At 41.4% G+C, this 26,490-nt stretch overlaps 1 protein-coding gene across 6 annotated transcripts in view; it reads right to left on the reverse strand.

The window, feature by feature from the left end:
* Window positions 1-26,490, reverse strand: part of TPK1 (thiamin pyrophosphokinase 1) — a 392,426-nt gene that overhangs the window by 112,147 nt on the left and 253,789 nt on the right. For all 6 annotated transcript variants that reach the window (XM_055421432.2, XM_055421429.2, XM_055421434.2 and 3 more), the window contains one exon: window positions 5,463-5,574. In XM_055421432.2, the coding sequence (XP_055277407.1) occupies window positions 5,463-5,574 (112 nt within the window). The remainder of the gene's footprint in view (window positions 1-5,462; window positions 5,575-26,490) is intronic.

The following is a 26,490-nucleotide window of genomic DNA, read 5'->3' on the forward strand; positions in this document are numbered from 1 at the left end:
TGGCAGCTAGGGTGGTAATGTGATAGTTCTGGCCACCGAGGCAAATGATCAAGTGTGGAAGGATTTCTGGAAACGCTGGGGATCTTTGATGCCTTATTTTCCTGCAGTATGTGCTTGATCCACTTCCTCCCCATGTTTTCCCACCTGATGCTAAACAGGGGACACCGGAGCTGCAACAGAGACATCTTACGTTTCGAAGCAAAGGCTGAATAAATCACAGAAGCCTTGCCCTGTAAATACTTAACTCTGCCCTTTATTACACAGTGGCGGTGGGGTGGGGTTGCTGTTTAAAACTATTCTTTCAGTTACTCTTAATTGAACATGATCCTGTTTGTTACAGATGAAGAAGAAAGAAACATGATTACGAACCCAGCCGAATTTTTGGAAATCATGAAAGTGTTCAGAAATATAGTAATACAAATAAAATCAAGTGTCCATACAGCACAGATTAACTCAGAAAGTGTAAGTTTTTAAAAACTTTACAAAGCAACACTAAGTATAAGGTTTCTAGAGATGAGTCCGTCTATGACTCATCAAGTACAGGATCTTATGGACAAAATTTCTAATTATCAAAAGCAATTCAAATTCTAATTAAATGGAGACAGAAATTATGTTTATGGATGGGAAGACTCCGTTTTATATAGGAATTCTCATTCCCAACTGTTCTAGTCTCCCAATGTAATCTCTAAATTAAGGCTGATTCTGATAAAAATTTCAGTGGAACTGTGTGTGTGTAACATTTATCAAGCTACAAGTTTATGAAGAAGAGAAAAAAGCCAGGTGTGTGTCCAGATGGGCTTCAGCTGTGTCCGACTCTTTGCAACCCCATGGACTGTTGCCTGCCAGGCTCCTCTGTCCCTGGCATTCTCCTGGCAAGAATACTGGAGTGGGTTGCCATGCCCTTCTTCAGGGGATCTTCCTGACCCAGGGGTTGAACCTGAGTCTCCTGAAGCTCCTGCATTGCAGACAGATTCTTTACCATGAGCCACTGGGGAAGCCCCCAAAGTTAGGAATATCCATGAAAATTTTGAAGAACAAGGTTGGTAGGCTTAACCAAGCACATTCCTGTACTTACTATAAAGCTATGGTAACTAAGGCAGTGTAGTATCAATACAGGGAAAAGAATGCAAGCCAAGGGAACAGACTAGAGATTCAAGAAACATACCTATGAATTTGAAAACTTAACGCAAATCACTGGAAAAACGATGATAAATGATGCTAGAGCAACTGGTTATCAGTAAGGAAAAAAATCAGATCCCTAACTCATATTATACACAAAAATCAATTTCAGGTGAAAGAAAAGACCTAAAAAAAAAATCCCTTAAAGCTAAAATGTAAAAACATCTTTATGACTACAGGGAGTAGAAAGATAGATTATAACAGAAATTACAAATCTGAAAGAAAAAGATTGATAAATTTAACTATCTAACTTAGTAATCTCTCTGTGTAAAAAAATGCCATAAACAAATAGAAAAAGCAAAGTGTATCCTGAAGATAATCATGGTATGAAGAGCTTCTAAAAATTAATAGCAAGAAAAAACATAGTCCAATGGCTAAAGGGGAAAATAAAGTAGCAATGAATGAAAGAGGAAACCTACACAGATAACAGCTATAAAGATATTTTCCCCACCAGTCTTCAGAGAGGACAGTGAAATATCACTGACACTCATCAGGCTGGCAAACATGATTAAATCTGACCTCATCAAGAATGGGGCGAGGACATGGAGCACAGGGACTCTTGGATACTCCTGGGATGGGTGGATACTGGTGTTTCTGCTGAGCCACACAACATGGCCAGCATAGGTGAGGGTGCATTTGCCCATGACGCAGCTATTTTATTCCCACACATACACAGCCTAAAGAAACTCTAGTCCCAGATACGTGTGTGCATGCTAACTCGCTTCAGCCGCTTCAGTTCCGACTCTCTGCAACCCTATGGACTGCAGCCCTCTAGATTCTTCTGTCCATGGGATTTTCCAGGCAAGAATACTGGAGAGGGTTGCCATTTCCTCCTCCGAGGGATCATCCAGACCCGGTGATCGAACCAATGTCTCTTATGTCTCCTGCGTTGGCAGGTGGGTTCTTTACCATTAGTGCCACGTGGGAAGTCCCAGACACACATCACAGAATATCCACAGCATATTGCTATGAACTAAGATATTGATGCTGGGAATGATTGAAGGTGGGAGGAGAAGAGGACAATAGAGGATGAGATGGTTGGAGGGCATCACCAACTTAATGGACATGCGTTTGAGTAAGCTCTGGGCGTTGGTGATGGATGGGGAAGCCTGGTGTAGCAGTCCATGGGGTTGCAAGAGTCAGGCACGACTGAGCAACTGAAATGAACTGAACTGATGGAAAATACTGTAATATATGTGATTTCAACAACAACATTTGTAAACATACACTTGTGGGTGATGGTGCCACGATAGGCACTTGTTTTAAAGACAGTCTGTGATGTGACATACCACAAACTGAACCATATGAATCAGACTCCTTTTAGAACTTGTGGCATCACATTTTATAGTGGGTATAGACAGAGAGAATGCCAGCCTCAAGACCACCTTAAGACGGTTTTGATGCATTCCCTTAGGAGGATTGCTTATTCTCCTTGACCCGAGATGTGCGCACCCCCTGACTACGATGCTGCATCTCCTTTCTCCTCCTGCAGCCCCATCCTGCTACAATGCAGGCTTGACAGACAAACAGACATAGAACTGAGAGCTCTGCTTTCACAAGGACACTGAGTACAGCCCTGGTGGCTCAGACGGTAACTAGTCTTCCTGCAGTGCGGGAGACCCAGGTTCGATCCCTGGGTTGGAAAGATCCCCTGGAGAAGGAAATGGCAACCCACTCCAAAATCCCATGGATGGAGGAGCCTAGAAGGCTACAGTCCATGGGGTCGCAGAGAGTCAGACATGACTGCGTGACTTGTTCTGAGTACAGACAGACTCCCACTCTGTGAAAATAATCCATCCACCTGTCTCCAAGCCAACACGGTGTCATCTCGGTTATCTTTACTACTTTTTAGTGAGGCAGCATCACCTATCAGAAGACCCTATTCATTGGCACTAGCACCACCGATTACTGATAAAACACTGTCTCAACGCTATTGCTTTTTACGCCTTCTGAGGTTGCTATTACTTGCTTCCACAAAGTTGTAGAGAATCAAGTACCTGTTTCAAAAGCTGAAGCCATCTGTAAATATATAGATAAGTAACAGTGTAGAGCACTTTGGCAGGGCTGAAACTTTATCACAGACAAGAAGACTAAAAGCCCGTCATGCCCAAGGCCCCTTCCTGCAGTAAAGTTTATTATTCAGATACTGTACACTATCACTTACATGTGGAATTTAAAAAGTACAACAAACTATTCAGTACAGCAAAAAAAAAAAGAAGGCAGACTCACAGACACAGAGGACAAACGAGCAGTTCCCAGTGGCAGGTGGGCAACACAGGGGTGGGGGAGAGGAGACACAAACCCCGGGGTACATGACAGGCTATGAGGACACGCTGCACAGCACGGCGTACAGCTAATATCCTGTAATAACTGTACATGGAGGGTAGCGTTTAAAAATTGCATAAGGAAATTTTAAGATGAAACCATTAAAAAAAAAGAATTAGGACGAGTATATTGTTGTAGAATACAGCAGCTCTGCTGCTGTCGCTTCAGTTGTGTCCGACTCTGTGCGACCCCATAGATGGCAGCCCACCAGGCTCCTCTGTCCCTGGGATTCTCCAGGCAAGAATACCGGAGTGGGTTGCATTTCCTTCTCCAATGCAGGCAAGCATGCTAAGTCGCTTCAGTCGTGTCCGACCCTATGCGACCCCATGGACAGCAGCCCACCAGGTTCCTCCGTCCACAGGATTCTCTAGGCAAGAGTACTGGAGTGGGTTGCCACTTCCTTCTCCACAGCAGCTCTGAGAACGTTCTAAAGAACATCGACGACATGTATCCTATGATTCTCACATGTTCAACCCCTAAGATAAAGGAAGCAATATGGTGAAGGACAGGGGAGCCTGGCATGCTGCAGTCCGTGGGGCACAAAGAGTCAGATACTTAGTGACTGAACAACAGCAACGTCAGCTGCCTGTTCACTGTGCAGAGCACTCGGCATGTCTTGGTGTCAGCCCCGGAAAGTGAGGTTACTACCAGATCCGGCAGGAAGTTCACCACTGCCTAGAATGGGTCCTTGGAAATAATGGGAGCTCCAGACAGTAAACTAATTGTCTTAGGCTGGAAATGTTTTCAAAAAACCTTCTGATGAGAACTCGCGGCAGTTTCAGCTAACCAGCTTCAAAGACTGTCAGGTCCCTGTGCACTGGAGGAGATCTCTTCTCAGGGTCCTTTCAAATTCTGATGAGCTGGCCAGACATTTGCTTCAAAATAGCTCTAGTTTTTCCTAATTATGTCAGCAGTGGCTCCTAGAAAGACTTTTTAAAATATCTTTTAATCTTCGGTGTATTTATCTCTTGAGGTATTTATATCTTTGTGGGAACCCAAATGTCTTACATGTTATAAAAAAATGTCATGGTTCCATATTTTACTTTTTATAACCTTAGAGGTATCAGTCAATCATGCGCTTTGACATTCACTCAAAGCTCTTTGATTAAATCGTTAACTATTATTCTTGGGGACTGGGGGTGATTATTTCACAATGCCTGATGGTTTCTTTTGGAATCATCATTTATTTCATAAACATATCCACCTCATTTTTTGTTCTTTTCAATCCAGACAATTTTAGACTGGAGAACATCTGAAAATGTAGTCAGAACAACTAATCTTATAAAATCACTGATGTTTAAATAACTCTAGTTAGAAGAGCTACTTCTCTTGAAAAGTAAGTTAGGTTTCAAGCACACAAAACCACGAAAAAGGCTGGGTAGAGAGCTTAGCTGTGACACCAAATGTATGATCCATAAAAGAAAAAAAACTGGACTTCAAAATTAGATTAATAAATTTAGTTAATTAAATTTCAGAAAGAAAAAACACAAGTCAAAGAGTCTGAGAAAATATTTTCAAATCATATTATCTGATATAGGACTTATATCTAGAGTACATAAATGAATCTTACAAGTCAATGTAAAAAGAGAGATAATCCAATTAAAATAAATGCAAAGATTTAAAAAGACGTAACTCCAAAGAATATAAACAAATGGCCCATAAGCTCATGAAAATGTGTTCAGCATCATTAGTCAACAGGTGAAAGAAAGTAAAAACCACAATGAGACATCACTTTATACTCACCAGGATATGGAGAAACTGGAATCCCCTATGTCATGAGTAGAAATGTAAAACTGGTATGGCCGCTTTGGAAAATAGTCTGACTATTCATTGAGAGGCTAAAGACAAGAGTTCCCATATGACCGAGCAATTCCACTTTTAATTATTTATCAAGATAAATTTTGTAAAAAAACATAAGAAAGGAAGAAAATCTCCCTTTGAGCAAGGGTTTTACTTACTGAGGTTCCACTTTAGGCCTGTTGTGGTCACCTGATTGCAGGGCTGTCCAACAGGAATGAGGCCACACCAATCCCCTTCCATCCCGGTATCGACATGCAATCTATGCTTTCCCTGAGGCAGAGAAGGAATGAGCATTAATATGGGAGAAGAAAAGACAGCACGTTAATATGCGCTGAAGATCTGGTCATATGCACCAGGAACCATGCTAGTGCTGGTTGACATAATTTATCATACTTAATCCTAACAACAAACTTAGGTTAGACAGCATCACCATCAGACTCAATGGCCATGGATTTGAGCAAACTCCAGAAGATAGTGAAGGACAGGGAAGCCTGGCGTGCTGCAGTCCACGTGGTGGAATCAGACATGATTTAGTGACTGAACAACAACAGGTACTGAATCATCCTCTACAACTTGCACCTGACTTAATACTAGCAACAGTTTTACAAGGTATCTGACTGTTAATTATTACTTTAATATATCAGAAAACGGAAATTTGCAGAGATTAAATTGTCCAGGATGTACAGATAACAAGCAGCAGGAGCTGGATTACTACCTATACCTTCCCCTTCCAAAGACTAAACTGATTCCATGTGCTAAAGAGACGGCACTGAAGATACAGAATCCAAGGGTCTTAATGAAACGCTTGCTTGAGGGTAAACACAATGTTGCTTCCTAAGTAAAATCTCTGCTTTTTACCTGAGAACTGGGCTTCTGACCTTCAGAACTCAATGTCAACCCTACTAGTGACTAGTCTGTTTCCTACACCCACAGCTCTAGGAGATGCTCAGTGACAAGTCTGTCTACCAGGAAACAGAATACCAACCCTGGGAAGTGAGTATGTGCCTTCTATTCTGATTATGAAATCGGACATAATTTAAAATGTTTTCTATTTTTCAGTTTACAAGAAAGTTAAATGTAATGCTCAATCAAGGCCACAAGGCTTGCTTTTAAATAAAATACTTGGAAAGTCTTCTACAAAGTAATGCTTTTCTATTCCCACCCTATTTGCTATTCTGTCCTTAGGGTTACACAGTCTGTATAAAAAGATGCCTCAAGTTCTTTTGGGACAATATCAACATACGCATACATTCAACAATAGAGTAAAAAGGGTATTTTTTCATTATTCAAACAACTCTAAAGGAATAAGCTCCAAAATATATTCTTCATTTTAGTAAAATAATGTTTTAAAGTATATTTAACACATGACACATTACCAGACTAAGGTATCTTGGTCTCCTTGTACAATCATTTTACTTGTATTGTAACTATAGCTCTTGTACTGATACTGTAATCTCTGAGAACTTATTCTATTGTATACAGGCCTCAAGATACAAGTCGGATTTGTCTTCTGTTAAAAGATTGTTTTTATTAGGGAAAACAGTTTTCTAGGTTACATGAGTTCTTATATATAACACAAGTTCATTCAGACATTTACTACCAATACAATTCATATACATATATTTCTATTTGAGCCTTCAAGGAGAGGGCATAAATTCAATTTGAAGGGCTTGAATATACATTCAAATACAAAGAAGATTTTTAAAGAAAATTTAAACTACATTTGAACTTGGTGTCCATCAGTGGAAGAAAGATAGGCAATATACGTAGATATATAACTAACAATAGACTACATGCAAACAGAGAAACGTGGATGGATTGAAAACACAAGGTACTGGGAAAACATAATGTGTAATAGGAAACAGAATCATGATAAATTATAAGAACCCATCTATCAAATGAAAATAAATGCAAGAACTGCCATACAACCCTGCAATCCCACTGCTGGGCACCTACGCCAAGGAAACCAGAACTGAAAGAGACACGTGCACCCCAGTGTTCATCGCAGCACTGTTTACAATAGCTGGGACATGGAAGCAACTTAGATGTCCATTGGCAGATGAATGGATAAGAAAGCTGTGGTACATATAAATAATGGAATATTACTCAGCTATTAAAAAGAATGCATCTGAATCAGTTCTAATGAGGTGGATGAAACTGAAGCCTATTATACAGAGTGAAGTAAGTCAGAACGAAAAACACCAATGCAGTATATTAATGCATATATATGGAATTTAGAAAGATGGTAATGATGACCCTATATGCAAGATAACAAAAGAGACACAGATGTAAAGAACAGACTTTTAGACTCTGTGGGAGAAGGAGAGGATGGGATGATTTGAGAGAATAGCACTGAAACATGTATATTATCATATGGGAAATAGATCGCCAGTCCAGGTTCGATGCATGAGACAGGATGTTCAGGGCTGGGGCACTGGGATGACCCTGGGGAATGGGATGGGGAGGGAGGTGGGAGGAGGGTTCAGGATGGGGAACACATGTACTTCCATGCCTGATTCATGTCAATGTATGGCAAAAACCACTACAATATGGTAACGTAATTAGCCTCCAACTAAATTAAAAGATACTTCTACTAACAAAATTAAAAATATATATTAAAAATTTAAATATATAAGCATATATACACACACTAACAATTTCCTCTCCCTAATGGGAATTGCTATCTTCCCAGGTGACTCAGTGGTAAAGAATCCTCCTGCCAATGCAGCAGATGTGGGTTGGGAAGATCCCCTGGAGAAGGAAATGGCAGTCCAGTCCAGTATTCTTGCCTGGGAAATCCCATGGACGGAGGAGCCGGGTAAGCTACAGTCCACGGGGTCGCAAACGGTTGGACACGACTTCAGCAACTAAGCACAACGAGGACTGACAGGAACAAAAGGGGAGGAACGGATCGGTCAGCCAGCGAGGACTACCGTCTGACCAGAGACGACTGCTCCAACACGGAATCTCACACAAATAACCAATGCGCACTCCAGGTATGAAGCAGTACAAGAGTTAGAAAGTTTTAGACTTTTCTGGGGCTTCCCTGCGGGCTCAGCTGGTAAAGAATTCGCCTGCAATGCGGGAGACCTGGGTTCGATCCTTGAGCTGGGAAGATCCCCTGGAGAAGACTTTTCTGAAGGAAAAACCAGAGAAAACATTTCAATAATTCTAAACAGTAATTCAGGAAAGAGGAATGATTGGGAGATAGCCATGAGAGAAACTCAAAAGTGATATAAAAACTAATCTTGTTCCCGAATAATGATCTTTGGGGTTTCCATGTAATTCAGAGCACAGGCATATAAACCGTGCTATTATTATGGAAGTTCTCTACCTGTTTCAGTGTAAAAGCAATGCTATAATTCTCAGAAGGCACAGGTAAGAAAAAGGCAGAAGGAAGTGCAATGGGCCTCATTTGCTCATCCATTCTGTCACACGGGAACTAGGAAACAGAGCCTAGAGCTGCAGAGTTTTGTAAAGGGGGATTTGAAAGCTCCTCCCAGCCTGAGGGATGGTAATACGCGTAAGGTGCCCAAGTGGCAGCAGTGAGGCTGAGAGGTGGGATCTGAAACAGCTCCAGTCTCCACCCTCAAACCAGTGTCACAGACGAGCCACGCACACAACTGCATACATGAAAACTGTGGCCAAGGCATGAAGGGCAAAGCACGGGGGAGGAAGAACGGCACCAGATCAGAGATCCAATCGGGTCTAGGGGACGGCAGCGTGTAAGCAAGGGGTGCGCTTAGCAGAGACCCAGGTCCGGGAACCCGAGGATGAACCGGAGCCAACAGGAGCGAAGAGGCGCGCGGGCCCGTGCGCATGCGCGGAGGCCACCGGCGGCTCACTGAGCGGATAGTGGGTGCACCGGACCTCGTCAGAGGAGCAGAGCTATTCTGTGTAACTCTGTGCTGGTGACTAAGCGACACGAGGAGGCCTCTGTCAAAACCACAGAAAGATCACGAGGAGTGAACCCTAACGCAAGCGATGGCCCTTCGTTCATAACGTATCAACGCTGGCTCACGATTTGAAACACACGTACCACACTAATGCAAGATAATAGGGGAGACTGCTAGTGGGAGAAGGGGGTATGTGGGAACTCTAATTGGCTCAATTTCTGTAAATGTAAAACTGCTGTAAACATAAACAGTATTATTATTATTATTTTAAAGTCTCTCAATGACCTTTTCACTTTCTCATCCCTTAATGAACAGCAACAGGAGCTGGTGGGTTTGAAACCACAGCCAACCAGACGAACCACACACAGGGAAACAGGCTGTGGCTTTTCACCTGTCTTTACACTTTATTTTGCTGTTTTTTTCCCCCTAATAAAAAAGGTGTTTTTCTCTGTTTCCTTTTTATTTCCAGATATGAGCTACCTTTATTTCTTTGTTTAGAATTTTTCCCTAAGCTTATTTACGCTGAAATAGCTTGACAGGTGAATTTTGAGTTTTGTTTCTCCCTACTAAAAATAATTCTCTCTGACAACACAGGAGCTACATTTAATACAAATTATCATCAAGAGGTGCCAGATGTAACAGACTTTAACAAATTCAGAAAGTAGTTACAAAGCCTCTTTTCTCATCAAAGGAGTTCATGAGAGAGGGTACTGCAGAAATTCTGATTTCCTTAGAATCGCTTTGGGTTCAGCTGCGAAGGACTAGGAATGATGGTCGCGTGTCACAGTGGAGGAATGTGGGGTCAATCAGAAAGCACAGCACATCAGAGGGGCTGCAGGTGACTCGAGGTCTCCTGCATGCCAGGTGGCAGAGGATGCGGGACCAAGGAGGGTAGGAGATGCTCATCTGGACCAGGCGATTCTACCTCTGTCTCTGGCAACGCATCTCTGACAATTAGAACTGTCACTTCTTCCTTTCTCACCAAAGAGTGACTCACGGGTTCTTGGGTGTCTTATGTTCAATGTGTTACTGTTAATTCCTGTCTTTTCCTCTCGTTCCTCCTCCAGTGGCCTGCTCAACGGTTTGGAAGTGGTCGGCTGAATGCGTCACCATGTTTGGTGCTCTGCTTAACTGCAGTCAAGAATGACAAAGGAAAGAAGGAATGATTTCTCTCCTCCTCCCTGGGACGATTCCTTAACTTCTGTCGTACAATACACAAGAAACTGCATAAACACATGCTGCGTTTTATTACCCCAGGGAGAGCGTGGCTGTTACAAAGCCCACTGATTTAAATGGCAGAGTGGTAAGCTTTCTTTTCTAGTACTGCTATATATTCATTGCCTCCCTCATTATGTCAAGATTCAACAGACCCTGGAATTTTCATTCTGGGAATAAATTAGTTTGTGGACCTAAAACGTCACAGATAGGTCTTTGGCTTCAATCAATTAGGGTTTTTTCCTCTTGTTCCAAAAAGGTGTTTAGCCACAAGTGAACTGGTCCTTGTGTTTCTCACTATGCAAATTTAGCTTCCTATGGTTAACTGAGAGCAGTACTATGCTTTTCTCTTGCATCCTCAAGTCTGTGTGACACCTTTACAGCGAACAACAAAAGGAATTTCTGTTCTTTCCTCAGATTTCTCAATTCATAATATATTCTAGCCTATATGGGATTTGACACAGGCAGGCATGCAGCCTGACAGTATAGAACTTCCCTAAAGATTTATGTCATTACTGGAGACCAAAGGCACATGAACTAATCATTGACTTCCATCTACTCTCATGAATCACTGCTCAGCTTCCTATTCTGTCGCCTGTTCTGAGCTAAGATGACTCTTTGAAGTCAAAGGCAGTTCTATAAGGTAAAGATGGAACAAAAATAAATCACAGACAGTTTGGTTTTCCAATCATGGTTATTTTTAACATATTACCAACTTCAATAAGGGATGAAACTGTAATTCAGTGAAAGGCAAGGAAGACACTGCTTGGCATCCATGCTGAAAATGCTACTTTCGAGCGTGTAAAGGACAGGCAACGTCACAGTCACTGTCACTGTCCCTAGGCTGTAATGTCAACCTAGAGCAAAACATACACAAGTGGACACTGAATGAAGGGGTGAAAAATCACTGTCCTTTTGATTGCATTTTACCTCCTCTAAAAATGACAAGGATGTGACCGAGAGAAGAGAGAAAAGCTCACCCTTGAGTTTGCTTTTGCAAAAATACCAAACATTGAGGCCTCTGAATCCTGTTTACATCTTTAAAACCTTTAAGTCCAATAACAATGCCAAGTTTTATGCTAAATTACGTTAGTGGGGCACTCACAAAATACAGAGCAATTTTAACAAGCTCCTTCACAAAGCAAGTGAACAGTGAACACAGGAAGAACACAAATGTCTTTTCTACTCACTGCAAAATATTCAAGGAGCAGATGCTGATGCTAGTTTATAAAGTGGATAACCTTTCATCAAATTGCTGTTAAAAATGCTGATATTACACACTGTGGCTAACGGAAGCTAAAATTTCTGGCACACAGTTAGCCCCAGTAGGAATGGAATACTACTGTACACGGATTTAAAATACAAGGCTAACCTCCGGTAGCTCATCTTTCCTTAGTTTGTGTGGGTACTTAAAAGTTATCAGTTAACTGAAACTAGTTATCAGTGAGTAACACCATGGGAATTTCAATAGCTGCAGGAAAGAACACCGAAAGAAGTCAATGGAAGGATCTATACTATATTTACTAGGCAAAGAGGTTGCCTCTCCCACATCAAGGCAGACTTCTGTGCTGGTACATTTCATACTGTGACTGCTGCTGCTGCTGCTAAGTCACTTCAGTCGTGTCCAACTCTGTGTGACCCCATAGACGGAAGCCCACCAGGCTCCCCCGTTCCTGGGATTCTCCAGGCAAGAACACTGGAGTGAGTTGCCATTTCCTTCTCCAATGTGTGAAAGTGAAAAGTGAAAGTGAAGTCGCTCAGTCGTGTCTGACCCTTAGCGACCCCACGGACTGCAGCCCATGAGGCTCCTCCGTCCATGGGATTTTCTAGGCAAGAGTACTGGAGTGGCTTGCCATTGCCTTCTCCGCATACTGTGACTACTCAACATAATTTAGTCCAGTGAACTTACAACTATAAAATCTCAGGACTAGAGGACTCATATATTTACTTTTATTCTGCTCCACAACTGTAGAATTCAGAACTCAGGCATGCTGGTTTAATATTTATTCATTTATTTATTACTGATTCACTAATTGTGTTTCCTTCTGAAAACGCATTAATGCCTTGTCTACAGAGAGCTTTTAGAATTTCCAAACATATCATAAAACCACATTTTCCAAAGTTTATCCCACAGAACCCTACTCGAATAGTCAGGAAAGATTAGAACACTAGCTTCTTGGATTCCCCTCCTGGAAGTCACAGCACACACCAGCATCCTAGGTGTTCCAGGTGTTTCTGAAGCAAAAATCTCTATTTATCTGAGCAAGTGTTTCCCAAACTTACTTGACTACAGATCCTTTCCCTGCCCCTTAAAAATAGCACTGCACAATTACCTATGAAACTTGCATTTCATAAAATCCACCTAGGAAAATACTGATTTGGAATGGTGATTTTGGACATAGCACCTGAAACTGTGTTTTTGGTTGAATATTTCCACAGTCAGAACATTTCACTGATATGTTTTGAAATTAATAACCTCCATTTGGGAAATTATTTAGTCACCTGAGGCTGGAATCATGTGTATTTTGCTAAGAGGTAAACTTATTTTCTGATTAAAAGGCTAATGGCAATAACCTGTTAGGCTACTTTATTTAAAAGCCAAGAATACTTATGAAACATCCACTACTGGAAGAGACAGTAAAATAGGCTAATTTTCTCCTGAACTCCCAACACTATACTAGTTCAAATTAAAACTGATGCAATCAACATTTATCCTTTCTACCCTAGCACTTTAGCGTTGTTTTTTTTTTTTAATACAGTGTATCCTATCCTATCTCTAAGCCTTCCTTTTAGTCCAGTCAGAGAAAATCATCTGGTGAGTGTTCTCATGATAAATTGTCAGAAACCTACACTTTGCTCCTCCGAAAGATAGGGACATTTTAAACGATGACTTCTAAAGACAATACTTATCCAAGAAGCAAGCATTTCTAACAGTGGAAACAGGACAGGTTACACTGAAAGATATATTTTGATCAAAGAGTGATCACAGAGTTTTCAAATAACTTCAGATAAATGTTACTCTATGGAATGTAGCATATGAGCATGAGGCCCATGTTCCTCTGTCTATTCTTGGGTTTTATCTCCATCCTTAACGGAGAGAAGCTTTAAAGCAAAGGTCAAAATCTACTTTCTTTTGAAAGCTCCCTCTGGATTCCAGTTAACATAGATCACTTGCTTTTAATGTCTACAATCTTCAATTTTTACGCAACAAGATAGAGAGTGTTGTGTTACTGTCTTGAATCTCTCAAATGGGTGAATCAGTTCAGTTCAGTCGCTCAGTCGTGTCCCCATGAATCACAGCACGCCAGGCCTCCCTGTCCATCACCAACTCCCGGAGTTCACTCAAACTCATGTCCATCGAGTCGGTGATGCCATCCAGCCATCTCACTCTCTGTCATCCCCTTCTCCCCCGCCCCCAATCCCTCCCAACATCAGAGTCTTTTCCAGGGAGTCAACTCTTCGCATGAGGTGGTCCAAGTATTGGAGTTTCAGCTTCAGCATCAGTCCTTCCAATGAACACCCTGGATTGATCTCCTCTAGAATGGACTAGTTGGATCTCCTTGCAGTCCAAGGGACTCTCAAGAGTCTTCTCCAGCACCACAGTTCAAAAGCATCAATTCTTCGGCAATCAGCTTTCTTCACAGTCCAACTCTCACATCCATACATGACCACGGGAAAAACCATAGCCTTGACTAGACGGACCTTGGTTGGCAAAGTAATGTCTTTGCTTTTTAATATGCTATCTAGGTTGGTCATAACTTTCCTTCCAAGGAGTAAGTGTCTTGTTACACCCTAAAAAACAATAACATTTCCTTGAAGGCCAAACCCCACCTTTCATTTCCCTTAGATATTTAGCACAGGGGAAGGAACATACTAAGTGTCCAATAAACATCTGATTATTGTTTTAGAACAAAAGGAAAAAGTATCAATAAAAAGGCTTAGTATCAATATGCTTAGAAAAATCTTTATCAAAATTAAAGTAGATGAGGGAGAGTCCAGTTGAACTGAAAATTCTTAGGCACTGAGCTGGAATTCTTTGTGTACATGATGTCTGCTCAAATGGATACTAGGATAAACCACATACAACCAACAATTACAAATACCCCATTGACAGGAGTCCATGCACTTCTCCTTTCTGTTACAGGAGAGATGGCAAGTCCTTAAGATGGGTACAGGAACAGAGGGTAATTGGGAGACAGCCTGACAGTGGACACACTCCTGGATGATCCTGTTCATTATCCTACCCAAACACACTCCAGGAATCATGTCTGCTTACTGAGATGCAGTATGGCTGATGTTCAGCATGTTTAACTGAGCTGGGTGTCTCCTTTGGTTTTGTTTTGCTTTCCACTCATGCTCACAATGCTCATGGGATATTGTTAGTGCTACTGAAGAAGGGGAGAGAAAAAGGAAACTTTGCATTCATTTATTTATTTCAAACCCCAGCTCGACTATCAAACTTTATACACAGGAAGAAATAATGAGAAAGTTCCAGGTGAAGAAAAAAGAGAAGCAAGGTAACAATTTTTGAATATCTGCTCTGACCTAATATTCTTCCAGGCACCATAACTCTCGTAACAGTTGGGAGTGACAGTTGCTACCAAATTAGAGTCTGTGGATTCAGTATCATCATTAACTTGCTCAAGATCACTCAAGTATTCACTAACAGACATGGGATCTAAACCCAGGTAGGCTGGGATTTTAACGTCTACTTCATTTTACTATATCCTCCTGCTTTTCTTCAAAAGCCAGTCGACCATTTCATTCCTTTTCTTCCTATTCTTGATTTTTGTTCCCTATAGTCAACCACCAAGTTAAGCTTTTGCATGATCTTGTGCAACATTTATCCTAAATAATAAATACTTGTGCAGTAAATGAATTAATATCTTCCTTGAGCCCCAGCCACCTCTCTTCAACATTTCCCATTCTATTTACATGTCCCCCATTCATTTAACCGTCCTTTGCTAGTGACTGATCATAAGGAGGATGATGGGGGACAAGGACATGGGGGATGCTCATTTGTATTTTCAAAACACAATTACTGGGTCTTCCAGAAGTTCATAAAGAATGGTTAAAGGAAAAAACAAAAGACTGGGCTAATAAAATTAAAAAGATTAACATAAAAAAGTACTGTCTAAAGGATCTGAATATTTTTAGTCAGGAGCAGACAGAACATTTTGCTTCTTCCCCAGATCCTAGGATGTATAAATTAGAAGCAGTAGTTTATTCAAATACAAATTCCAAGATGTGGTTTACGCCTCACATCTTTGATGAAAGCACTTCTTCCCCAAAGCCCTCCATGAACCCTCAGCCTGGGTTACTTGCACACTCTCAAGGGAGAAACTACAGCTCATTGATTTTTGGATCTTTAAAACATCAACCAGTCTTGGACACAGAGTTGGAATACAGTAGGTATTTATTGAAATGGGGTAGGGGGAGGCATTAAGCTTAGCTGTTTTCATATAACTACTCTTGACCTCCAAGTGCCAGTTATCACCTTGCTAACCCATTTGTTCCTTTTTAGATTAAAACTCCTAGAAAGGGTTCTTTAAATTCACTGTTTCAATTCTTTTACATTCATTCCAGTTAAGCCTTTGCTTAATTAACCTCTTTTCCAAATCAGCTTTCACCAAAACAACCCATAACCTCCAAGCTGCTAAACCCAATGGTCAATTATTAGTCCTCTGACTTAAACTGTCAGTAGAATTTGCAATGAGTTATCACTCACTCCTTCGTGATACACTATCTTTACTTTGCTTCCAGAACACTATTCCTCTTGGTTTTCCTCTTCACCCACAATCTCCTTTGCTGTCTCCTCCTCTTCTCTCCAAACCCTACACCTGGACTGCCTCAGGGCTTGGTCCCTTGGTCTCAACGAGATCTTCCTCTCTAATTTACTTAGTAATCCACGTGTCTCCTTTGTGAGCTCAGCTAAATCGTCTGCTGCTGCGGCTGCTGCTGCTAAGTCGCTTCAGTCGTGTCCGACTCTGTGCGACCCCATAGACAGCAGCCCACCAGGCTCCTCCATCCCTGGGATTCTCCAGGCAAAAACACTGGAGTGGGTTGCCATTTCCTTCTCCAATGCGTGAAAGTGAAAAGTGAAAATGAGGTTGCTCAGTCGTGTCCGACTGAGTGACCCCATGGACTGCAGCCTACCAGGTTCCTCCATCCATGGGATTTTCTAGGCAAGAGTACTGGAGTGGCTTGCCATTGCCTTCTCCGCAGCTAAATCGTCTAGATCTTGGCAAATCCCAGATTTGTATCTCCAGCCAGACTTCTCTCTGGTCCTGAGCATACAACTGCCTGCTGAACACATGGACACATCCTGATTTTTTACCTCAAACCCACCTCTATATACAGCTTTTGATCTGAGTGGACTTCTGTTCCATCTTTCAAACTGCTCAGGTGGAAAGTTCTTTTTTCTTACCCCTGAGGAAATCCCATTTACTCCATCTTCAAACTATATTCAGATTCCTATCACTTCTCACAATTTCTTTCACTACTGCCTTAAACAAGTCACCATGACAGGATCTCCCCTGGTCGCACCAGAGTCCACTCAGCTGCCAAGGTGACCCTTTAAAAGCAAGTCACACTGACCCCTCCCTCAAGAGAAATACTCCTAGCTTTCTGAAAGCTTTCCATTTCCCTCTGCTAGGCCCTGAGGACTCTTACTAAGCTCCAGATCCTGTGCATGGAGTGAGTCTGAGGAAAATGCTCTCCTTATCAATGAATCCTTGTTCTGAGCCAGCCTGAGGGAGTCTGTTCTACGCACAGGGCTACAGTTAAAAGGCACAGGTGCTAAAGAAAGACTTCTGGATTTGAATTGCTTTTCACCATGTTATTGTTTCGTTTTCCTCATCCATTAAACCAGAATGAAATATTGTTGTGAGGATTAAATGGCTTGATATGTGAAGGGTGTACAGTCATGCCTGCCATAGGTACCATAAGCTCTATAAGCATTCACTATTGTTATTTTTTATCATACGAAAGGACTACAATGGACAACAAAACAAAGAGTCACTTGTAATTTTAGATAATTTACCTGCCTCTCATTTTTTGTGCCACGAATGTTAGGGTAATTTCGTCTTCTGAAAGCAATCTGAAAAGTACCCCATAATATACTAAGTCTGTGTATTGGCACAAGGTTAAAATAAATACACCTTTCAAGTTATATTTCAACAGATCACAATCTTAACTTTCACAGTAGTTTTATTTTGGTACCTCTTACAAATGACGTAAGAGTCTTTAACATCAGAAAGGTCAAAGTGCTGATTTGGGAGAGCGGGGGTTTTGACTCCTGTTACTCAGTCACTCAGTCATGTCTGACTATCTGCAACCCCATGGACTGCAGGACACCAGGCTTCCCTGTTCTTCACTATCTCTCAGAGTTCAAACCCATGTCCACTGAATCAATGATGCCATCCAACCATCTCATCCGCTGTCATCCCCTTCACCTCCTACCCTCAATCTTCCCCAGAATCAGTCTTTTTCAATGAATCGGCTCTTCACATCAGGTGGCCAAAGGATTCTTCAGCTTCAGCATCTGTCCTTCCAATGAATATTCAGGGTTAATTTCCTTTAGGACTGACTGGTTTAATCTCCTTCTTGTCCAATGGACTTCCCCAGCACCACAGTTTGAAATCATCAATTCTTTGGTGCTTAGGTAAAATTATGGTAAGATTACTCAGAGAAATATCATGCCTTAAAGCAGCTTAGCTTTACAGCTCTGTGCTGTTAAGGAGATTATCATCCCAGTGGCACAATTAAGCGACTGGGTGTGATGCATTGGGTCTGAAGTAACAAGTAACATGGCAGCAGTCTTGTGTTTGTCACAAATCAAGTCCTCATGGGCTCACATTCACCTCACGACTGAACCACTTAGTTTTTACTCTCCTGTATTCCTACAGCCATGAAATCAAAAGACGCTCGCTCCTTGCAAGAAAAGCTATGACCAACTTAGACAGCTTATTAAAAAGCAGAGACATTATTTTGCCAACAAAGGTCCATCTAGTCAAAGCTATGGTTTTTCCAGTAGTCATGTATGGATGTGAGAGTTGGACTGTAAAGAAATCTGAGTGCTGAAGAATTGATGCTTTTGAACTGTGGTGTTGGAGAAGACTCTCGAGAGTCCCCTGGACTGTAAGGAGATCCAACCAGTCCATCCTAAAGGAGATCAGTCCTGAATATTCATTGGAAGGACTGATGTTGAAGCTGAAACTCCAATCCTTTGGCCACCTGATGCAAAGAACTGACTCATTTGAAAAGACCCTGATGCTGGGAAAGATTCAAGGTGGGAGAAGAAGGGGATGACAGAGGATGAGATGGCTGGATGGCATCACCGACTCAATGGACATGAGTTTGAGTGAACTCTGGGAGTTGGTGATGGACAAGGAGGCCTGGCGTGCTGCAGTCCATAGTGTCACATAGTCAGACACGACTGAGCAACTGAACTGTTCATGTGCAGCTAATGCTCTTTTATTTTATTTCTCTGTGGTGGTCAGTCTCCAAGATAGCACCCAAGGAACCTTGCCTCCTGGAATCTATGTTTTTGCCTAGTGATTCTTCTACACTGAATAGGACTAACCTGTGTACCAACTGGCCATATGGAGAGGAATGGAGCTGCTCCCTGCCTCCAACCAGCACCTGTTTGCCAGCTATTGGAGTGAGCCGCCTGGAAACCATATGACTGACGCCGGGACAGCTGAACTTCATGAGACCTCAAGTTTGAAGCATCCAGAAGAGCCAAAATTCCATATTTCCAAAGAAATTCTTAGACTTAATAGATGCTTATTGTTGTTTTATGACACCAAGTTTTGTGGTGACTTATTACACAATCTCCAACTCTTTCTAGATGTCTCTTTCTGCACTGTTATATCTTTTTATCCCCACTGCTTATTTTTCATTTCCTGTGCCCTTTCTGTTTAAGTGTCCCTAAAACAAACAAGAGGTATGTATGTATGTATATATGATATATATAAAAATATATATGAAAATGAAAGCGAAAGCGAAGCTGTGTCCAACTTTTAGGGACCCCATGGACTGGAGCCCACCAGGCTTCTCTGACCATGGAATCCTCCAGGCAAGGGTACTGGAGTGGGTTGCCATTCCCTTCTCCAGTGGATCTTCCCAACTCAGGGATCAAACCCGCGTTTCCTGCATTGCAGGCAGACGCTTTACCATCTGAGCCACCAGGGAGGCCCAATATATGTGTGTATATATATTTATACACACACACACACACACACACACGTATGTATACATTCACTTTTGTTCAAAAGAATATATGGATCCCTTTTAAAATATGGAAGTTTTATTTTTCTTTCTTTCTAAAGGAAAACAATCAGCTTTTCTTTACTTCCTTCTCTGTGGGTGGTTTGCACTGATTTTTCCATCATACTTATTCTTTCCTAAACTATCAACTTGAGAAAGGTAAGGGTGAAGCCAGAGGAAAACAGATTCCACAACTAACAGGTTTAGTTGCTCAGTTGTGTCTGACTCTTGCACCCCACAGGCTGTAGCCCATGAGGTTCCTCTGTCCATGGGATTCTCCAGGCAAGACTACTGGAGTGGGTTGCCATTTCCTTCTCCAACAATTAATAAATTGCATCTTAATAGAATTAAGATACATAACAAAATCATGAAAACACTGCATCTTATGTTTAAGCACACTACACTATCTAAATTCACTATACTGAATGCATTTAAAAAGACTATATTAAAGCAAGAATGAGCCATATTTCATGATGAATTTGATATAATGGCAGGAGAAGGATCATTAAAAATATTATGCATTAACTATCTCACTTCCTATCCAAAAGTCACTTACTTAATTTCATGTAAATAAACGATGAAATGTGACCAGTTATTTTTAATTTGGATACTATAAAGTTTCCACAGTTGGATCCTCTAATTCCAGATGAATTTCAGGAGCAACACACGAGCGGCCGCTTCCTGTGTTTTCAACCTTATATTTTCTCCTCTTCTAATTTTTTTATATGATAAAAAAATTTTTGTTTTAGTTCTGCTGGAACCAATTTATGGTATCCTAGAAACTCCACAATGATGGAAAAGAACAGGTGCTCACAACAAAGCCGAATTACCAACATATTTATGGGCCTATCATTTGACAGGGAAGGTCAAAGCTTCTCAGAGTTTATTCATAACCCTGCACCGGCTTTCAATTCTTGGAAAATTGCTCCTTGATACCCAGCTTCCCTGAAATCACAGAGTGGCAGCCACTCTCTTCAGGCATAAATCAGATTCTAAATAACTGATAGCAGTTTTCTGTCTGGACCTGAACAAGAAAAGCGCTGTATTTTCTCCGTAGAATGTGGCTGCTTAGGAAAAACAGCACAGGATGTTTTTAGGGTTTAATTTCTGAAATCACCTGTAAGAAAACATTCTTTGGGATTATAAAAGACAAGGCCCTGCTCTTGAATGTCACTATCATTTTTATATCCTCTCCTCTTTCATTCTCTAAATCCAAATTCAATACTATTACGGACTTAGTGCCTGCTTATCATGATTAATCTTGTCATGACTTTGTCATTCTATACTTAAAATGTGCAAAATGTGTGACTTTGGCATACTAAAATACAGTCCAATGACACAATGAAAATGAAATAAGTGGATGTGTGTGTGTGTGTGTGTTCTTGTTGCTATTTAGTCTCCAAGTTGTGTCTGACTCTTTGCAACCCCATGGACTGCCACATGCCAGGCCTCCCTGTCCTTCACCATCTCCAGGAATTTGCCCAAGTTCATATCTACTGAGTCCATGATGCCATCCAGCATCTCATCCAATTAAAGAGAGATACATAATTTTTTAAAAAGACAAGACAACATATTGTGAGTCTTTTTCTGTAAGATGTCAGCATTTCTTTGTTGCGAGGAATCGTACGAACTAGGCTTGGGAAGCCTTTATGCTAATAATTAGTAACATTATTTTTTAAAATACTTGGCATTTAACATCCCAGTCACGGTAATTGTCCATTTCTTCTAAGATATACTGAATGTACCTGGGTCTTAAAAACAAAAAACATACTATGTGAAAAATAGTTAAAAACTGTGGATCTTCAATCAGCAGGCATGGTTTTCAACCGGAGTTACATCTTTCTATGTTATCAATAAAAACGATTGTTGTTTTTCATTAGTGGTGTTGTTCAGTCACTCAGTCAGGTCTGACTCTTTGTGACCCCATGGACTGCAGCATGCCACGCTTCCCTGTCCTTCACCATCTCCCTGAGTTTGCTCAAACTCATGTCTATTGAGTCAGTGATGCAATCAAACCATCTCATCCTCTGTCATTCCCTTCTCCTCCTGCCCTCAATCTTTCCCAGAATCAGGGTCTTTTCCAATAAGTCAGTTCTTCTCATCAGGTGGCCAAAGTACTGGAGCTTCAGTAATATTCAGTGAATATTCAGGGTTGATTTCCTTTAGGATTGACTGGTTTGATCTTCTTACAGTTCAAGGAACTCTCAAGAGTCATCTCCAGCACCACAGATCCAAGGCATCAATTCTTCAGGGCTCAGCCTTTTTTATTGTCAGGCTCTCACAGTTAAGAGAATTCCAAGCACATGACTACTTGGAAAACCACAGCTTTGACTATATGGACCTTTGTACGCAAAGTAATGTTTCTGCTTTTCAATATGCTGGCTAGGTTTGTCATGGCTTTCCTTCAAGGAGCAAGCATCTTTTAATTTCATGGCTGCAGTCACTGTCCACAGTGATTCTGGAGCCCAAGAAAATAAAGTCTGTCACTGTTTCCATTGTTTCCCCATCTATTTGCCATGACGAGATGGGACCGGATGCCAAGTTCTTAGTTTTCTGAATGTTGAGTTTTAAGCCAGCTCTTTCACTCTCTTCTTTCACTTTCATCAAGAGGCTATTTAGTTCCTCTTTGCTTTTGGTCATAAGGGTGGCGTCATCTGCGTATCTGCATATTGCTATTTCTCCCTGAAGTTTTGAATCCAGCTTGTGCTTCATCCAATCCCAGAATTTCTCATGATGTACTCTGCATATAAGTTAAATAAGCAGGATGACAATAGACAGCTTTGATGTACTCCTTTCATTAGCGGTTCATCTTAATAAAAATTAATATGATGCTATTAAGGGCCAATCAGATGACTGTTTTGTCAAAGAAGTCTGGCATTCAGTCCCAGTCGACTGTTTCAGCTGACACTTCGCACTGGGTTGATAAGAACAATGCCAAAAGAGTCAGCAACTAAAGAGAGCTTCTACTATGGTTGGGGATCAGCAGGGACTCACGTCTTACTACCTGGGAATGAGAGCTGTCCTGCCACTGACTGATCCTGTGACTTTGCACAATTCTATGAATCCCTCACACCCCAATTTCTTCATTTGTAAAACTGAGGTTATGATATTATCTAACTTCAGAGACTTGTTGCCAAGCTTAAACTAAGCAGTGCACATTTAACTTGCACGCGACCAGGGGGTTGCAAAGAGTCGGACACAGCTGAGTGACTGAACAACAGTAAAGTGCTCAAAACTGAGTGCACGGTGCACTGTTTTTAAATATATCTTAGCTATTCCACTCTCGTCATTTTATCATGGCGAATAATAAAATGATGGAGGTGGGACTAACGTGTGAATTTTGCACTTGTGTCAGGAAAGGGGTTTTGCTGTTCATCATTAATTATTCTCTAATTTTGTCAGATAAGCTAATGAAGACAACAAGAGGCAGAAGACAGGTGACAACGTGGTCCACACAGTGCTTTTCTATGACATACATTCATCTAACTTCACCACGGTCTACAGTACCTCATTCAGCCTCAATCCTGGTGCAAAGGCTGATCTACACAGCAGTCTTATGTCACTTTCCCTATATCTCAAGGCTGCAGTGAAAACACAAATCAAGTAAGTGGACAGAGAGCCTACTGCAGGAAAGAAAAAAACCATACAACCCAATCATTACGTATCTTAAAAAAATGCCGTAATGCTACTGCCTTAATTTCCATCCTAGCACCGCCATAAATGCCACTATGTTTCAAGGTACTGCTCTGTTTGGACAGATTACACTCAGTTCAGTTCAGTTCAGTCACTCAGTCGTGTCCGACTCTTTGCGACCCCATGAATCACAGCATGCCAGGCCTCCCTGTCCATCACCAACTCCCGGAGTTCACTCAAACTCATGTCCACAGAGTCGGTGATGCCATCCAGCCATCTCATTCTCTGTCGTCCCCTTCTCCTCCCACCCCCAATCCCTCCCAGCATCAGAGTCTTTTCCAGTGAGTCAACTCATCACATGAGGTGGCCAGAGTATTGGAATTTCAGGTTTAGCATCAGTCCTTCCAATGAACACCCAGGATTGATCTCCTTCAGGATGGACTGGTTGGATCTCCTTGCAGTCCAAGGGACTCTCAAAAGTCTTCTCCAACACCACAGTTCAAAAGCATTAATTCTTCGGCATTCAGCTTTCTTCACAGTCCAACTCTCACATCCATACATGACCACTGGAAAAACCATAGCCTTGACTAGATGGACCTTGATTGGCAAAGTAATGTCTCTGCTTTTTAATATACTATCTAGGTTGGTCATAACTTTCCTTCAGTTCAGTTCAGTTCAGTCACTCAGTCGTGTCCGACTCTTAGCGACCCCATGAACCACAACACGAAAGGCCTCCCTGTCCATCACCAACTCCCAGAGTTCACTCAAACTCATGTCCATTGAGTCGGTGATGCCATCGAGCCACCTCATTCTCTGTCGTCCCCGTCTCCTCCTACCCCCAATCGCTCCCAGCATCAGAGTCTTTTCCAGTGAGTCAACTCGTCGCATGAGGTGGCCAAGGTATTGCAGTTTCAGCTTTAGCATAAGTCCCTCCAATGAACACCCAGGACTGATCTCCTCCAGAATGGACTGGTTGGATCTCCCTGCAGTCCAAGGGACTCTCAAGAGTCTTCTCCAGCACCACAGTTCAAAAGCATCAATTCTTTAGTGATCAGCTTTCTTCACAGTCCAACTCTCACATCCATACATGACCACGGGAAAAACCATAGCCTTGACTAGACGGACCTTGGTAGTGGTCAAAACCTGAATCCTTACCTTCTGACCTTAAGTTGAACACCACCATCTGGTAAAAGATGCTATTTAGAAAATGTCATTTAGGGCTATTTTTAATTCTCAATGAAGTCTTAAATATTACTAATACAACTAACTTTTAAACCTAGTACTCCTTAGCCAATAGCCAACACTGAATAATTTAAGTCCCAAGTCCTTTCTCTCCTAACCCATATACATGTGTGTGTGTGTATATATATATATACTCAAACAGAAAACATTTTTAAAAATCAGGATAATTCTGCTATATGAGGGGCTTCCTTGATGGCTCAGATGGTAAAGAATCTGCCTGCAATGGAAAAGACTCTGGTTCGATCCCCAAGTCAGGAAGATCCCCTGAAGAAGGGAATTACTACCCATTCCAGCATACTCGCCTGGAGAATTCTACAGAGAGCCTGGGAGGTTACAGTTCCTGGGGTCGCAAAACGCTGGACATGACTGAGCGACTAACATTGCTATAGGAGAAGCCTGCATGATGTCACAGAGGAAGAGCATAAGGCAGTAAAGACAGCACAAAATTAAGGTAAGTAAAGTCCATAGGGTCGCCAAGAGTCGGACACGACTTAGCAACTGAACAACAACAAGCCTGCCTACGGCCTCAGAGGAATCTCATCCTGTAGGCCCACTTCAACGTGATGAAGGTCTCCTTAGCTGCCCTTTGTGAGTGACTGCGTTAAGGAAAGTACCACATGCCTGACGGGATCTTCTGGTGGTTCTCACTGAATAGGAAACTTTTAGGTTACTCCAGTTTTAAAATACGGAGAAGGCAATGGCAAGCCACTCCAGTACTATTGCCTAGAAAATCCCATGGATGGAGCAGCCTGGTAGGCTGCAGTCCGTGGGGTCGCTAAGGGTCGGACACGACTGAGCGACTTCACTTTCACTTTTCACTTTCACACATTGGAGAAGGAAATGGCAACCCACTCCAGTGTTCTTGCCTGGAGAACCCCAGGGACGGGGGAGCCTGGTGGGCTTCCATCTATGGGGTCACACAGAGTCGGACACGACTGAAGTGACTTAGCAGCAGCAGTTTTAAAATAAGGGAGGATGGAGAAGCTAACGGCATTACAAAGTTAGTAGTGACGGGTGAAAAATGTAAAAGAACTAGGGCAGAAAAGAATGTAAAGCCTCTGGACGTGGGGGTGCTCAGAGTCCTAGCAGTGCCGGGAGAAAGTGCTGAAATTGAGAGGTGTCAAGATTTACCATTTTAGTGCTTGAGTCTCCGTTATGGTAAGTCTTCTAAGCACTTAAAACTTAAATGAATATGGAGTGGATAATGAGATTTCTTTCCTTCTAAAATGTAAGCCTGATGAATGATGCTTGAAAAGAACAACCAGTCATTTTTATGAGTGCTCAGCACAGCAATATAAGGGACTTTTTTTTTTTTTCTGAACTTAAAAGAAAAATTTTCTTTGTTTTGGCTTCTTAAGGATGGTGACATCCCTTGTTGGAAGAAATATCACCTCTATAAACTTATCTAGCTAAGATATTGTACTTTCTTCCTCAATACTAAAAATCAATTATGAATATATTTTAAGATATAAAACCATAGGTTTGTGTTAATGACTGTATATCCTAATTGAATTTTAGTATTATTTACAACAACCAAAATGACTAGGTGCACTTAAAATACATGCATATGTGATAATGGATTGGTTACAGCTTGGAAGAAAATGCATGACAGATTTATAGACAATTGTAACAGAAAAAAATTCTTGTATTTGATAAAAATAATAAGTCTCGTAAAAAAAATCACAGTCTAGGAAGAATCTAGAGTTAAGGACTTTTGTGAGCCTTAAGAAAGAGAAAAAGTACTTCAGTGCCACGTTGGCAAAGATAAATTTCTTAAATCACAAATCAGGCAAGAATTGTATAAAACTATCTTTGTATCTATTTTAAGAAGCATTCATTAATTAAGGTTCTGCTTTTTAAAACAGTTATCTTGAAGTAAAAATTGTTGCCATGTTAAAAATGATTCATATTTGCATACACATGGGCATTT

This window comes from Moschus berezovskii, chromosome 3, assembly GCF_049115385.1.
Source record: "Moschus berezovskii isolate FMDL1 chromosome 3, NW_MosBer_1.0, whole genome shotgun sequence".
NCBI lineage: Eukaryota > Metazoa > Chordata > Mammalia > Artiodactyla > Moschidae > Moschus > Moschus berezovskii.